General features: G+C 40.1%; 1 protein-coding gene across 4 annotated transcripts in view; it reads left to right on the plus strand.

Annotated features, from left to right (window-relative positions):
• The window catches only part of RABGAP1 (RAB GTPase activating protein 1), a 74,396-nt gene extending 62,231 nt beyond the window's left edge, over positions 1-12,165 (plus strand). For all 4 annotated transcript variants that reach the window (XM_074845846.1, XM_074845844.1, XM_074845847.1 and 1 more), the window contains 7 exons: positions 3,438-3,530; positions 4,483-4,593; positions 7,377-7,481; positions 7,950-8,033; positions 8,841-8,912; positions 9,451-9,648; positions 10,455-12,165. In XM_074845846.1, the coding sequence (XP_074701947.1) occupies positions 3,438-3,530; positions 4,483-4,593; positions 7,377-7,481; positions 7,950-8,033; positions 8,841-8,912; positions 9,451-9,648; positions 10,455-10,577 (786 nt within the window). In that variant the 3' untranslated portion in view covers positions 10,578-12,165. The remainder of the gene's footprint in view (positions 1-3,437; positions 3,531-4,482; positions 4,594-7,376; positions 7,482-7,949; positions 8,034-8,840; positions 8,913-9,450; positions 9,649-10,454) is intronic.
• The last annotated feature ends 2,751 nt before the right edge of the window (positions 12,166-14,916 follow it).

Below are 14,916 nucleotides of genomic sequence, written 5' to 3' on the forward strand. Positions count from 1 at the left end.
TTACAGTATTGGCTTCCTTCTTGGCTTTTCATTTGGGTACTGGAAACAAGTGCAAAGGCACTGGTTGGAAGCAGAGCTCTGACAAACCGTGTGGTGTTTGGTGTGCAGGTGTTTCTGAACATTAATCTTTTCTAAGTACCTACTGCTTTCTGCAGGGGTGTTTTTAGGCTAGCAAGCTAATCTAGACTGTCTTTTAATGTGGTCATCACAGCTGTTTGACTTCAACAAATCATTGATTCAGCTGTTCATACAGCCAATGTTTAGGAAATACTGATGATAATTAAACTTCTGACTCTTATAACAGAAACCACCTATCACAGTAAAATGTCATCTCTGGTCCTTATAGGAGCCTTCTTTGGAACAGAACAGAAACATAGAAACTAGAGTTCAGTGTGTACTGTAGACTGGAGAGATGCTTCCCAGAAATTAATAAATGTCAATAATTCCTGTTTTCTTAATAGAATTTATTCAGAGAACTCTGTGAGGTCTCCTGTATGTTTGAACTACTGAAGTGGAGGGTTTTTTTGCTTGATTGTGGGTTTTTTTTATATTTCAATTGTCCACTAAGCCCTATTTCTTAAGTATAGCTATATGAAATGGAAGTTCTAGCCTTTGACATTAAGACTTTAGTTATATATAGCAAATATTGCATTACCTCACAGCTGAAAGTCAATTGCTTTTCTAATCAGTAAATGTTGTAACTAAAGCTTTATATGGGCACTTTGGAATAAGCCCTTAAAGTGAAATTTCCAAATAAAGTTACAGTTAGGAAGTTATTGATTCCTCTTTATAGATGTAATGATTGAGTTCTAAAATGGAACTTTGATAATTTATCTGGTGGATTTTAAGGAAGCTGTGATTCTTTCTTTACAGTTTCATGCAGATTAACTTTTAGTGAAACATACTGGTGTATGGTTCAAAGTATTGTTTTTCCTTAAAATTCACTAGAGGAATTCTTTGTAGCATCAGTGCATAAGTATAAAATTTCCCTGATATGTTCAAGGCATCTTGTGCTCCTGGTGTCGTAGCAGTATGCATAACAGTATTCTGCATAGAGTTCAAGCATATCTTATGTGAAACTAGCATAGAAATTATGCAATAATCAAGAATAAAGTAAGCTATTTTAGCTCCCCAATCATTTAACATTAGCCACAGATAGACGCTGCGTGTGCATCGGGTTAAGATCATGTGTAATGAGTGCATTTGCCCTTCATGTTTCCGAATAACAACTTGTTCCTCTTCCCCCTCTGCCAAAATGCCCCGTGTTCCCAGTGCTGTGTGGAGTAGCTACAGCAAATGGTCTTCTCTGAGGGGTACACGGCCAGGTTGTCCACTGTTTCCTTGAGCGCTGTGTGGTTTTGGGGGGGTTAAATGGGAGGTTACAGAGAAAGTACAGACTGCGCTACCGGGCTCTGCACAGATGCTGAGCGCTTCTGTATCACATCCATGTGTGTTGCCCCTGATGGGAGTGCTGCACATAATTGCTTTCTTTGACCTAAAATATAAGTCCTTTGCTGTCAGTAGAAATCTCCAGATCTGTATCTGGAAGTGGTTTTGAGCAGAAAAGGGCTTGATGTCAAAATAAATCATTTATAGGAAGGGAGAAGTAGCCTGACTAAGGCATTGTGATTACAACAGCATTCTGCCAGAAAGGAGGTCAGTAAATGATCAGCTTGAGACAACACTAGATTCTTACAGTCACTCCTCAATGCGGCCATCAAATGTTAACAGAGTTGCTGCTGCCTCCTGTGCCCCTGAAAAACTGTGGTGGGACTTCAGTGTTCATTTCTGCTCTCTATCACCATGCAAAACCCAGAGGCCTTGCTGACTTCCCCAGGGCACGGTTCCCTCTAGGGCTCTGGTGTCCAGAGTTGGTGACAACAGCAAATCTTGTCAAGATCACCTCGTTATTGGTATCTAAAGGCAAAACTGTTTAATGCACTTGGAAAAGTAGAAGATGAAAATACAACGGTGTGCCTTCCTTTCCTCTCGCACGGCAGGATGCCTCACTTCTCAAGATCTAACCTTTACATAGTTTGAGGTTTGGTGTATGAAACCCAATAATTTGGGCAGTGTTTGAGCAGGGGCAGAGCAGAGAAATAATCTACTCAAATTACTGGTTTCGTTGTCAGTAAAGGGTTAATACTCTGGGTGTTTGTCCGGAGTGCTTAGTAAGAATAACTTCTGCAGTTGTGATGTGTCTGGACTGACTCCAGGTAGATGGGCTGGCGTCTCAAAACAATGTCAGCTAAGTACGGTGAAATGTTTCTGTGCAGCTCTCGCTAGAGGGAGCCGAGCTACCAGTTTTCTGCAGTCCATTTCGAGTAAGGTTGTTAATGATAAAACCAAAGATAAGAGAAACCAAACATGTTTTGCATTCTGCCTGCCATTTAGGCATGTAAAATGTGTTTAACATGTTTCTCAGACAAGGCTTTGTTAAAGAGGAAAACATAGCCATAGCTTTTTAATTTATTTGGTTTACTGAAATAATAATAAAGGTTCAGCAGCAACTTTTAATACGAGAGATTTAATTTAGATGCACACTGACTTGCATGTGAAACGCTCACAGTGGTCTTGGCATGGTCTGTGTTGCTAAACTGTTGTAGCACATGGCACAGCTGACAGGTGACACCAGGAAAGATGCAGGTCAAGGTCTGTTACGGGTTCTTTTGTGTTCTCTGTCCCTGTAGGACTTGAACACTGTGCACGAAACACTGAATTCAACACCATCCTTCTCTCCCCTCTCACAGAAGGGGAAACTGGGACCCTGCGAGAGTCACTTTCCTGGTGTGTGTCTGTCAGAGCCGAGGACAGATTCCAGCCTCCTGAAATGCGGAGCAGCAGGGGACAGAGCATACGTGCTTCTGAGTAGCTGCTGCTTGCCGAGACACCTCGGCAGCTCTGGGACTGGACTGTTTGCTGCTGAGCTTGAGTGACACTAGCAGAAATGTCAGCTGAGCCTGCACTTGCCCTTTTAGTATTTGCAGTCTCATGTAAAGTAAACCAAACACTTCTGCATGATGATAAATGTTACAGCTGAAAAAGCAGCTGAAGAAACCTCAGCATCACGCTAGTTCAAAAATTAAGCACATCCTGTGGGTTTCGAGACAGGCTGTTATGCTAAGCCACTGTAGTACTTGGAGCATCAAATAGCTGCACAGCACCAGGGAAAGCTCAGGTAGGATACTCCTGTGGATGCCTTTCAAAAACTTTTCCATGTTCCACAGAAGGATAAGAGGAAGGGATGCTTCTGTCATTATATTGAGTGGAGTAGAGTTTTGGACCATCTCTAAGGGTTTGATACCCAAAACTGAGTGAAAATATTAGCTGTGTTTTGTAGAAGTTGGGAGTTGCCTAAAGCTTGTACCATAACCCTTTGTGAATCGTGTTCTTTTATTGATGTTCTGGGCAGGAACTAATGGGCTGCTTTAATTTAGATTAGCCAGAAGAAGCTGAAGAAATATGAAAAGGAATATCATACCATGAGAGAGCAGCAAGCTCAACAGGAGGATCCTATAGAAAGATTTGAGGTAACGCTTACCTACTCCAGTCTGATTTAACACACAGTACTTGCAGGAAGTTCCTAATTTGACTCCTTTTTCTTTGAGCTGTTTTTGTTTTCTGACCAATTTGGATACAACAGGGGAATTGGGTCCATGAACATGAAGCGAATCTCTGTATATTGGCAATGTTAATCAGGATGGGGTGGTTGTGAGCCCAGCTTCCCGATGCAAAAAGGAAGAGTATAAATCTGTATTTGGGTTTATACGACTGTTTCACTAGAGCCCGTTTCTAGCACCTGTGTAACGTGCTGATTGCACCATAAGCCATGAACAGAAAGAAAATGCCTAATTGATTGTAACTCTGCCTTCCATTGATTATAATCCTGTCTTCACTCCTCTCCCTAATTTCAAATTATGTACATTACAGTAAGTATATAATTTTATAAATATTTTATTAGGAAAGAAATATAGAAATCAATTAGATATGTAAAATTATGTGTGCGTACATATAAGGATAACACAACATACATAAATTCATATATTTTAAGCTGAGGAGTTTTATGTAAACTTTCTTTAATATCTGTGTGCTGGGATTTGTAACAGGAGGGAGAAAATAGAGTGATTTTCCCATGATCCTCCCCTCTCACCTGTTTCCAGCATGCAAATTCTATTTTGAGCCAAGAAAATCAGTACTTGTAGGAACCTCCTGGCAAGGTATTGATGGCAGAGTGATACCCCTACTATTGCAGTCTTCAAAAACATTTCCGTAGCTCAACAAGTAATAGCTGAGCAGAGTCATTTATACGTGGTTTCTTCTCAAGGCTAATATCTTATTTATTTTATATTTACAATGTGGCTAGCCAGTTTTGCCCTCACTGAATTTCATGCAGGTGGAGTTGTCTTTGCACACTTAAGCACGGTGTGTTTATAGACAAACACCTGGGAAGACCTTTTCCTTGATTTCTTTTGTTTCCCACAGCGTGAGAACCGGCGCCTACAAGAAGCAAACATGAGGCTTGAGCAAGAAAACGATGATCTTGCACACGAATTGGTGACCAGCAAGATTGCCCTGCGAAAAGATTTAGACAATGTAAGACATGTCTTTGTGCTGCCTAGTGGGGACAAGGTACTAGGGCTAATTCCTCATTACTCCTCACACTGGAGAGGAGATACATAGAATATTTTTTTTGTTTGCATGGGATAGGATTCTTTCCTCCATGTTCTTATTGCAGACTGATGATATATAGGCCTGTGTCAGAGCTCCACAGGAAACAGGACCGACCACTTGAAATACTAATTACTCTGAAAAGCATTCAGAGTAATTTGAGGGAGAGGAGAGGTTCTGAGCCTGTATTTGAGTAGTTGCTTTCTTCTCTATGTATATTAAAAGAAAGTCTAGCAGGAGCTAAGTCAAGTCTTGGAATAATCACAGAGATAATAGCAGGGATGCTGTGTTCTGTTTCCTTCAACTGGTATTCTTATGAAGAAGATTTCACAGCAGACAGGCTTTTGCAAAGTGTCTAATAAACTTGAAAGTCTGAGTCTGTCTCTCGGTAAAATCAGATTCTCAGGCACCTTAGGCAACCTCTGAAAATGTTATTGTGGTTTCCATTTGGCTTGTTGAAATCTGCCTGTGTGAACTCATCATCCTGGGTTGTTTCCCATATCAGTAGAGCTCTCAGGAGGAAACTTTGGATTTGTTTTGTTACAGCATTTTTGTATTTCTTTAAGCTTGCTATCCCATTCCCTTCTTTTACATATTCATGCTTGGGAGATTTTTATTAGGATATGTTTGTTTTTTTTTTTTTTTTACAGGACATGCAGAGACAGAAAGGTACTGACACGTGGTAGGCTAGGACGCGTTTAGTCTATCTGCTTGAGGAGATAGGGCAAGAGTTCAAGTGCTCATGTTTGCCATTCTTGTTCTGTACCAAGATAAGTGCATTTCTGAAATCTCAAAGGAAAATTACTTTTGAAAATCATACAGTGCAGAAGTTGACAGGCTTTAAAATGTTTCAGCTTATCTGCTTCAGAGAATTTAAGGTTTCCCACGGTCTCCTGGAAATTTGCTGTTGGAAAACATTCATAGTAAATGTTGATGCTAATGGGTGAATGTTGCTCTTAATGAGGTTTGGTTTATTACATCAACTGCTCTTTGGTGTTAAAATCTGTGAATCATAGAAGTATGTTCTAGAAGCAGGGTTTTCACAACGCATTGGTATGTTCACTTCCTGTTACCTATGCTTTTTCACTTCATTAAAGATAGCTCACAGAAGGCTATGCTGCCTGCCCAGCGGTTGCACGCAGGGGATGGACTCCAGCAAAAAATGTACTGAAGAAGCTTTTTGTATCAGCTATTAACTGTTGTTTGTGGCTGCTGGAGCTGGTATGAGACACAGTTATGCTTTTACATTGATTCATTTATATGGAGAGCCAGGAGATGAAGAAAATTAAGCAAAATCTTTGAAATACCTCATTGGATGTATAATAGTCATGCCTTCAAAAATGGTAAACGATGTTGGCAGCATTTGGGTTATCCCCCAGGAGGAGATAGGTAGGTTTGATCCTACTTTAGGACCCTGATTAATTCTTCTAATTGGATCTCAAAATGATAAATTTCATTCTACTAGCCAGATGTCCTGAAAGAGAAGTACCAAAGGACATTGTTTAACACACCTTTTTTAATACCTTCATGGCATGTCTGAATGCTTGCAACCTAAAAGATCAAAGCAAAGCATTTGGAAATACAATAATTTCCTTAATATCCTTTGCACTAGACCAGAAAATAGGCTTCATTTTTCTACTGTTGTTGGACTCCCACATCCCAGTTTTCTTTAACTTTAAAACAGCTTAAAAACCATGTATAATGAAAAGATGTTCTCTTTGCCTTTGCCATCTGTTTTAAAGGATCAGCAGGACTTTAAGGGACCAAAATTCACTTTTTGATTTTCTTCCTTTGAAGGGAATTGGTACAGCTGCTTTCTGAAGATTTATATATCAGTTGAGTTATTGATCTATTTTTATGTAGAATTCATACACCTATTGGGAAGTACTGCATTGCTGTGTATAGGACAGGAAAAGGTGTCCTACCTTTGCAGAGAGAGTTTTTAGTGGTTTATAAAGAACCCAAGATTTTTCAACAATACAACTTTATTCTTAAAAAGCTGAAGTAAAAAAGGATTGTATGGTTCTGGTGGGACAACCCATTTCTTTAAGGAGGAAAGGAGAGAGGGATCTGACTCTTATGTTTGCTTTGGCAGCTATGTTTTTTTCATGCAGTATTTTTGGGGTGACATAACAAAGATGGTATCAATCCATTGGTAGGTGTCATAGTTCTGGGTTTTTTTAAATGTTCTAGAGGCATTTTTCATTCATTCTCTTTTCATTGCAAGGTTGAATGTTTGCAAATTGGACTTGGGTCTAAGCTGGTTACAGTATTTTATCAATTTTGCACATTGTGAGCTGTTTTGTGCCTTTTGTTGTCTTCCAAATGTATTGGTCAACTTCCAGTCTGGATGAGAAAACAAAACTTATTTCTGTTGTTGGATTTCTTTGGAGCAATCCCTACTCCAGTTTTGCTAAAACTAATCACTGAATTCAAGGAGGAGTTTTGGAGTGATGGAGTATAGTGGTATGCTTTGTTAATTTTGATTTGGTGCTGCTTTGCCATTGCAGATGGTAATTTTCAGAAGAATAATTTTCAGAATAAAGTTTTATTGTTATTAATAACAATGAACAGACCCTTATTAATAAGAGTGAAAAGACTGCAATCCTGGCTGTGTCCTACTGGAGCCTGTGCCCATGGCTGCCCGGCAGCGTCTGCACAGCAAGAAAGCCTCTCTTCAGCACCGTGCTCCCCTCTTTGTGTTTCAGGCAGAGGAGAAGGCAGATGCTCTGAATAAGGAACTGCTAATGACCAAACAGAAGCTGATTGATGCAGAAGAAGAAAAGAGGCGCCTAGAAGAAGAGTCAGCTCAGGTTAGGGGTGCTTCTGTCATTTTCACATTTCTGTGCAGTACAGAAATTAAAAAAAAAAAAAGTGACAAGTGTGGGAAGGGCTTAATGTTCTAAGTCATGTTTGTCCCTCTTCTGTAGTGTAAAGGACGTCAGCAAAGCAGAATTCTTCGCTTTCCTGCCAGGTGCTTCATAGGGTAGTGAATTTTTAACTTGAAATCACGAAGGGACAGACTGTGCCAGAGATTGCTGCACAGAGAGGACTTCAGCTGTCAGCACTTCTTTTTAATACTTTCTTCTCTTACCTAGTCGGTTTTTCTAACAGTGATGGCCACCAAAGTCCAGCTTTCCCTTGTCTGCATGGAGCTGGGCTAGACCATTGTTCCCTGGTGTGGAGTAGAGCAGTGAGGTTAAGGAGAAGGAGGAAATATCACCTGTTATTTTTCAGATTGTACAAATATATAAAGCCTTTACTTTGTTTTTTTTCTGCAGCTGAAGGAAATGTGTCGTAGGGAACTAGATAAGGCAGAGTCAGAGATCAAAAAGAACAGCTCTATTATTGGTGACTACAAACAGGTAAGTACAACTTAATGATGGTGTGGTTTGCTATCAAATTGCAAGACTTTCTCAGGTATTGGAGGAGATTTCTGGAAATAAGTGTAATTTGTGCCATGCATTTGAGGAGACATTTTAGCTGTTTTAAATGGGAAGCTTGTGGTTGGTTTTGCTGAGATCCTGATGCTTGGTGGTCAGTTCTGTTTGCCCCTGATGTAGGTATTTGTAGGTCATCTGTCACCACGGTTACAGCCTAACCTTGTTCAGATGGGCTCTTGTATATCAAAGGCTCACCTCATTCCAAAAAAGCATTCTCTCCCAGCTTCCCTTCTTCAAATGGTAACTGCACTTAAGAAATAAAAAAGATGCCTTTTTCCTTTCAAAGATTTTGCTTCAGAATTCAAGCTCCTGATCATAAGGTATCAAGGGAGCAAATTCATGTGTCAAACCTTCTGAAGTCTGCATCACACAGGTCTCGAGGAGTGAACTGTTTTTTTTACTACTCTGGCTGTCTTGCCTGCTTCTTTTATCCCAAAGGCAACAAAAAGAGCCATGCTATTCCTGACCTTTTCTGGCTCCTTTAGCAAGGCCAAACTGCTAATAACTTATGTTGAAACTGCACCTTTTCCTGTGGGCATAGAAGAATATGTAGAGAACAAGAATATGTACAATGAGACAACTTAATGCAGCATCCCAATTTTGCTGACTTTCTCAGTGCCCTCAGACTATCCATATTAATATTCCTGTAGCATTTATTTGTGCTTTAGCATTCATTTGGGAGGAAATTTACATTTATAAATGGTCTGGTAACATAATTTTCCTTGTCAGATTTGTTCCCAGCTGAGTGAGCGACTGGAAAAGCAACAAACAGCAAATAAAGCTGAAATTGAGAAAATACGGGTAAGAAACCAGATAGATTTATAGTCTACAATGTTTAAATCTCTTGGCAAAATCATAACAGAAAGCACACATTTATTTAATTACTAAAATGGTGGCTGGGAGTTTCTTCTAGTTTTGGAAAGTAGATTTTAAGGGGGAGATCTTGGAGAAGAGATTAACAACTGTCAGCTCTCTCCCATGCTATATTGGTTACATCCTAATGTTGATGCTGGGCAATAGCAACTGTTAATTTTTTGGAGGGGTTGTCTTTTCTGGAGATTTCTCTGTCTGTCTTTTACCATAAAGTAACATGTAGGCAGTACAGAGCCCGTTATTGTTGCAATACAGTTTTACCAAAAATACAGCAGTTTTCCAGAGCCCATAAATCTGGGGGTGGCTGGAGTTCCTGCTTGGCTGTGCTTCCCCAAAAGTTTGATTTTGCAAGTCATTAGTGGTCCCTCTCGTGTTGTGCTGCTCTTCCAGAGCAGAGGCAGGAAAAGGCTTTGATCATACCACCAGCACTTCAATGCAAGCATTCACGATCAGGTATTTACTTTAGCAAAAAGTGGATGACTGTGAGCATTGCCGGGAGTTCTTCAATAAAGAAGGCCGTGTGAAGGTTGCGAGTTCTGCCAAGGACGGTTCAGATGAGGACACAGATGAGGAGAAGGAAACGCTGAAAAACCAGCTGAGGGAAATGGAGCTTGAGCTGGCCCAGACCAAGTTGCAGCTTGTGGAGGCAGAATGTAAAATACAGGTAATGCTTTGGGGGTTCGTTTTGTTGTCTATATGGTATGTCTGTGTTCCTAGAAAAATGTGTGTGTTGTAGAGGGATTGGAAGGGATCCTGTTGGTTGAAACTGTAACCTGCTATTTCCTGCATGGGTTATTTAACCAAACATTGGGTCTGAAACTTAGTGTATGCAGACAGAATAACTGAAATTGCATGAACTGTATTTACCAGCTCTACAACTTCCAGACATCTGCCTGGCTGCAGTGCAGTACTTACCGACTGATCTCCTGCAACTTCTTGGAAGAAATCCAAACTCTGACAAAGTTCTGAATCATGCATTTCTTTATCACACAATCAATGTTAAATGAAGAAGTAACATGTGACAAATGTTAGACATGTTTCTTAAAACATGATTGGAAAGCACTCCAGGTATTTGAGGTATTTGTGTAAAATATGACAACATTGTTCTTTTAGCCTAGAACTGGTATGTCACTGCTTCTTGTTCACAGAAGGGTAAAAATCAGTTTGTAGAAGGCACACTTCCTGTGGGAATAGCTCCTTCTCAGATGGGAAAGAATTAAAGGGTTTGGATGTACTGGAGAAAGCTGAATGTTTCACTAGCACAATGACACAAGTCTTGTTTTCCTTTTCAAAGCTTTTTTTTTTTTCCCTTCATCAGCTTGTTGTGCTACTTCTTAATTTATGTAAGACTTGTTTAACTGCTAAAGTGGCCAAGAGATTGTAGATGTCCTAGAGCCTTCTAAGTTTAACTCATATAACCTTGTGCTGTGAATACGTAACAGACTAATGAAATTACTCTTCCATTTGCAGGATTTGGAGCACCATTTGGGTCTGGCATTGAACGAAGTACAAGCTGCAAAGAAAACATGGTTCAACAGAACAATAAGCTCTATAAAAACAGTGACTGGAGTCCAAGGAAAAGAGACTTGTTGAAAAGCAGTTCTGTCAAACACACCTTCTTAACACAACACCTTTTGTTGCCTTCCTTGGCCAGATGTTTAATTCTGTGACAGAGGACCAGAATGTAAATAAAATAGAAACACAGCATGTCAGGATTTCAATAGGTCAGTGATAAAGAGGATGGAAACACGAGAAAGGTTTTATTGCTAGACATGGGATCTTCATACTACTGATATTTAACAGGTGATGTAGCTAGATTGAAGCTCTTCAGAGAAACACTCCATTCTGCGGTCTGGCTGGAGGCTTTTCACAGACTAGGTACGAGAACTTACCAAACCCTAATTGTTAAGTTTACATATGATAGGTTTTTTTACAGTTATAACCTTTTTTAATATTTTATTTGAAAGGAAAAGTGTCACTAACAAAGTAAAAAAAAAAAAAAAAAAAAGGAAAAATGAAACAAGAAAAAAAAAGACAACTTTAGCAAGAACTACATCAGTGCCAGAAAGCAGTCCCCAGAGGTAGGATATGGAGAGTAGGAGGTGACATGTTTTGTTTTATGAATGGGGATGATTTCAGCATTCCTGTCGAGCAACCCCACTTTGTTTTAGTAGATGCAGCATCCATCTCTGTGTTTGGCATTTCTTTCTGTTACTAATCAATTCTATGCAACTCTGGGCTTTTTTGGCATGGGCTGCCAAACAAATTCACAACCTGAGGCTGGGAGACTTGTCCAAGTGCTAGACAAGAATAATCAGAATTCTTGGCAAATTTCCGTTTCACTTCCGTGTCATATTGTTTGATCCACATATCAACAGCGTTAAAATCCCCAACACCAGGACTGCTAATAAATACTAATTATGTGGATGGTCTGACATTTAATTGAGTCTTTTTGTTTGTTTTTTGTCAGGTTTTTTGTTTTGTTTTTGTTTGTTTTTACCCGGCTGTAGCAGGCCTTCTGTGAAGCTCTGAGAAAGCTTCCAGGATTTAGTTTTGCACATAGGTATGAATGGGACAAAGAAACAATAAACTGAGATATATATGAGGCAAAAATCACTGCGTGAGTGTAGCTGCGAGCATCTATAGCTATCCAACTCGCTTCCCTGGTAACATGTTCAGAGGTTGTGTAGGTCATTTTCACGCTCGATGCAGTTGCACTAATAGGTGCTAAACGTGCTTGGATTTCTTACTCATTGGATTGTCTTGAGTTCTCACCAGAAAGCTGTAGAATGGAGTTTTGCACCTTGTAATTTTTTTAATTTATAATGGTTTGTGTTATGCTGAAGTATCTATTGCATCAGTGGATAAATTTTGTGTGCAGTGTGAGTATAAGCTGGTAACAATAAGAGGCACTGGTTTGTATATAAAGATATTTGGTTTATTTTGTATTTCTACCTTTTTCTTGTTTACTGTACTAATGCTAGCTAATGTACTCTGTAACTACGGAATAGAACATGCTATGTCCAAGCTTTTTTCCTTAACTGCATACATTATCTCTATTGTTTAATACCAAAAAAAAAATACTGTAACTCCATCAATATTAGATGCGTGGACATTGTGGTAGCATAGTTGCAGTGTGTATACTTTATGAATTGAAATATAAACTAGTAAAATTGTATAACTATTTTGTTGTTTCATTTCATTTTAACAGGAAATTAATTAAATATTTTGCAATATAAAGCTAATTCTCTTCTTAAAGTAGAAGCAGTAGCATCTGTAAGCTTCCTAAGACCAAAACTATAGTCATGCTGCAAAGGGCCTTGCTAAAAAAGACTGCATATTCGAAGTGCTGCCAACACTGCTTTATATAATAAAATCTACGGTTTGCTTTGAAAATAAGAAACTGCAAAAATGACCTTGTGCAGCTTGAGGCTTGTGACTCAGTGCTTCTCAGACATGTCCAATTTAGAACATTGTTTTTTCTATGGCCCCCCAAATTCTGCTTGGATCTGCAAAATAAATGTAGGCTAGCTGTGCTTATCATCATCAGTAACAAATTCTGTGGGGTCAAGTGTCGTTCACGTCATCTTCACTAGGATCTTCTCGTCCTAGCTGAACGCGGGGTTTAGCTGTGCGACTGGATGACTGCACTAATTGGGTCACAGTGCAGCGCAGGCTCCCCTAGCTGTCTGTGTTGTGCAGAGATAACAAGGAGTAAAAATGTATTTTTGTCACCAAAATGACTAAAGGTGACTCCGAAAGCAGCCCTGCTCTAGGAGGCTGTTATCACGCTGTCACTTTTCTAACCATACTTTCACTTTAGGAGAATGGCATTATAAGGCTGTGCATAGTCTTTGCTGCTTTGTCTTTCACAGAGGTGCATCCCTTGGTAACTTCAGCTCTGCAGTTTCTCAGTAATTACAACTTTTGGAGAAAGTTTGAAGGTAAATAGGGGAGAGGAAGAAACAACCCAAGCCCAATGCACTTCATCGACTTGTCTTCCCCAAAGGAACTGGGAAATAGTGTAATGGTGTACTTTCCTCCAAAAATGAGGTACTTAAAGGGAGGGGAGAAGTTGCTTTATTGTTCAGATCTCTTCCACTCTCTGAGTAAACATTACCTCAAAATTGCTTGCAGCGTATACTCCCCATTTTCCATGGACATGAAACATACATAACAAGAAAGTAATTGCTTCACAGCATTTTATACGAAACATTTTATAGCTAATTTCCAGTCATTATGAATTATTTTAGATACCTACCCGAAGGATTTTGATGCTCAAAAATAAATATTACCATGTATTTCACATCTGACTTGATCTAAAATATCCACAGCTAATTAAGAAAAATGGATCCTGTGCTGAGATGCACATCTTTTGAAGTGCATTACATGTGAAACACAAGGAAGCAGGTCATTTTTAAGATGAGGAAGATGAATTTGAAGATGTTCAAGAGTATGAATAAACAAGGTAATTTAAAACAAAACAAAAAGACATTGAGTCAGAGCAGCTACAAGCACAAGTATTTTACAGACTTGTAAGTGAAAAGGCATGAGTGTATTTGGTCGGGTTTTTGGCATTAATAAGATGGTTAGTTACTTGCTGGTAGTCAATCACCTTTCTGGTCACATATGCCTCTCAGCTGGTTTTGTGCACTGAACTCAAGATAAGTGCCACTCTGCTGATGCTGGGTTTTAAGTGTTGTGTGCTCCGGGCTCCAACTTCCTAATGCTTTGCATGTTTGTGCTGCATCATTAAGTTCCTATGGTCTTGTAGTGTGGTAGCTCTAGTGTTACGATCTCCTTTTTGTTGCAGAACTTCTTGGCTGCTCAGGGTCTGCAGCTGGAAGTGGATATCCAAGATCTATCAGAAAGTTTTACCTTTAAGCATTGCTGGTAAGCCTTCTTGAAATTTATATAACCACCTCCCTGACTTTTTTTAGCTGCCCTTCTTATCCATGGCAGTGATATAAAGTTCCTGTTATCAAGAGGAGGATTTCGCTCCATCTGTTCAACAGCTTGGCTCGCGTTCATCCAGCCTAACTTTAGACACTTCACAGAGGTGCCTAACATAAGAGCTTAATCCAACGAGGTTTTTCAGCCCTGGGAGGGAGAGGGGATGGCACTGCGGGGCCGGTGGCTTACCCTGATTGCCCTGATTGAACAAGGAAGCTAGTGTGCGACAGCTAACTAAACTGAAGGCGCTTCTTAAATAAAAAAATAATGAAAACGTGGTGTCTGTGCACAGTGAGGATTTCTATTTTAAATTTTCCTCTTTTTTTCTCCTTTTTAATTGTGCAGTGTTATTCCTTCTGTATTTCATAGGCAATCAAGGAGTCTGCATACAAAAACCTTCAACATTTTGCAAGAATTTACTGCTGCGTGTCCAGAGTGACTTTGAGGAACGAGGATTTGGTTTTGCTGCATTTTCTGCATGCTAATAAGACAGAGTGCAATCCTATGCTAAAGGCTTTTTTGAGGATAATCTGGCCACACAGCTGCAGTCCAGTTACAAGAATGGCAGGAAAGCAAGGACTGTGAGAAAAGCATGATTGCCTCTGTTAAGAAAAACCATATTTGTTGCCTGACGTGGGTGTAACATTGAAAGTCGAGTGTTTTCTCACACAAGATGAGCGGAACTGAGCTGTCTTTGAAGTTTAACATGCAGATGATTGAGATGGATTTAGTTGAGGAGGGGCAGTGCAGGGCACCCTGAATTTTTCAGGTCCTTCCTTGTAGGGCTGCAAAGCTGAAAACCCCGCCGGGTGCAACTCCCCCGCCCCAGGGCTGCCGACCCGCAGCGGCCGCCACCTCAGGGCGGCTCATGGCTGCCTTATCCTCTCTCAGGCGTGGGGGGCAGAGCCCGCCGGTCCCAGGGCGATCTCTGATAGGCTGGCGCATTGATTGGCAGCAGCAGCAGCCCTTGAGAGACCGC

The sequence above is a fragment of the Strix aluco genome, chromosome 20 (genome assembly GCF_031877795.1).
Source record: "Strix aluco isolate bStrAlu1 chromosome 20, bStrAlu1.hap1, whole genome shotgun sequence".
In the NCBI taxonomy this organism is placed as follows: domain Eukaryota; kingdom Metazoa; phylum Chordata; class Aves; order Strigiformes; family Strigidae; genus Strix; species Strix aluco.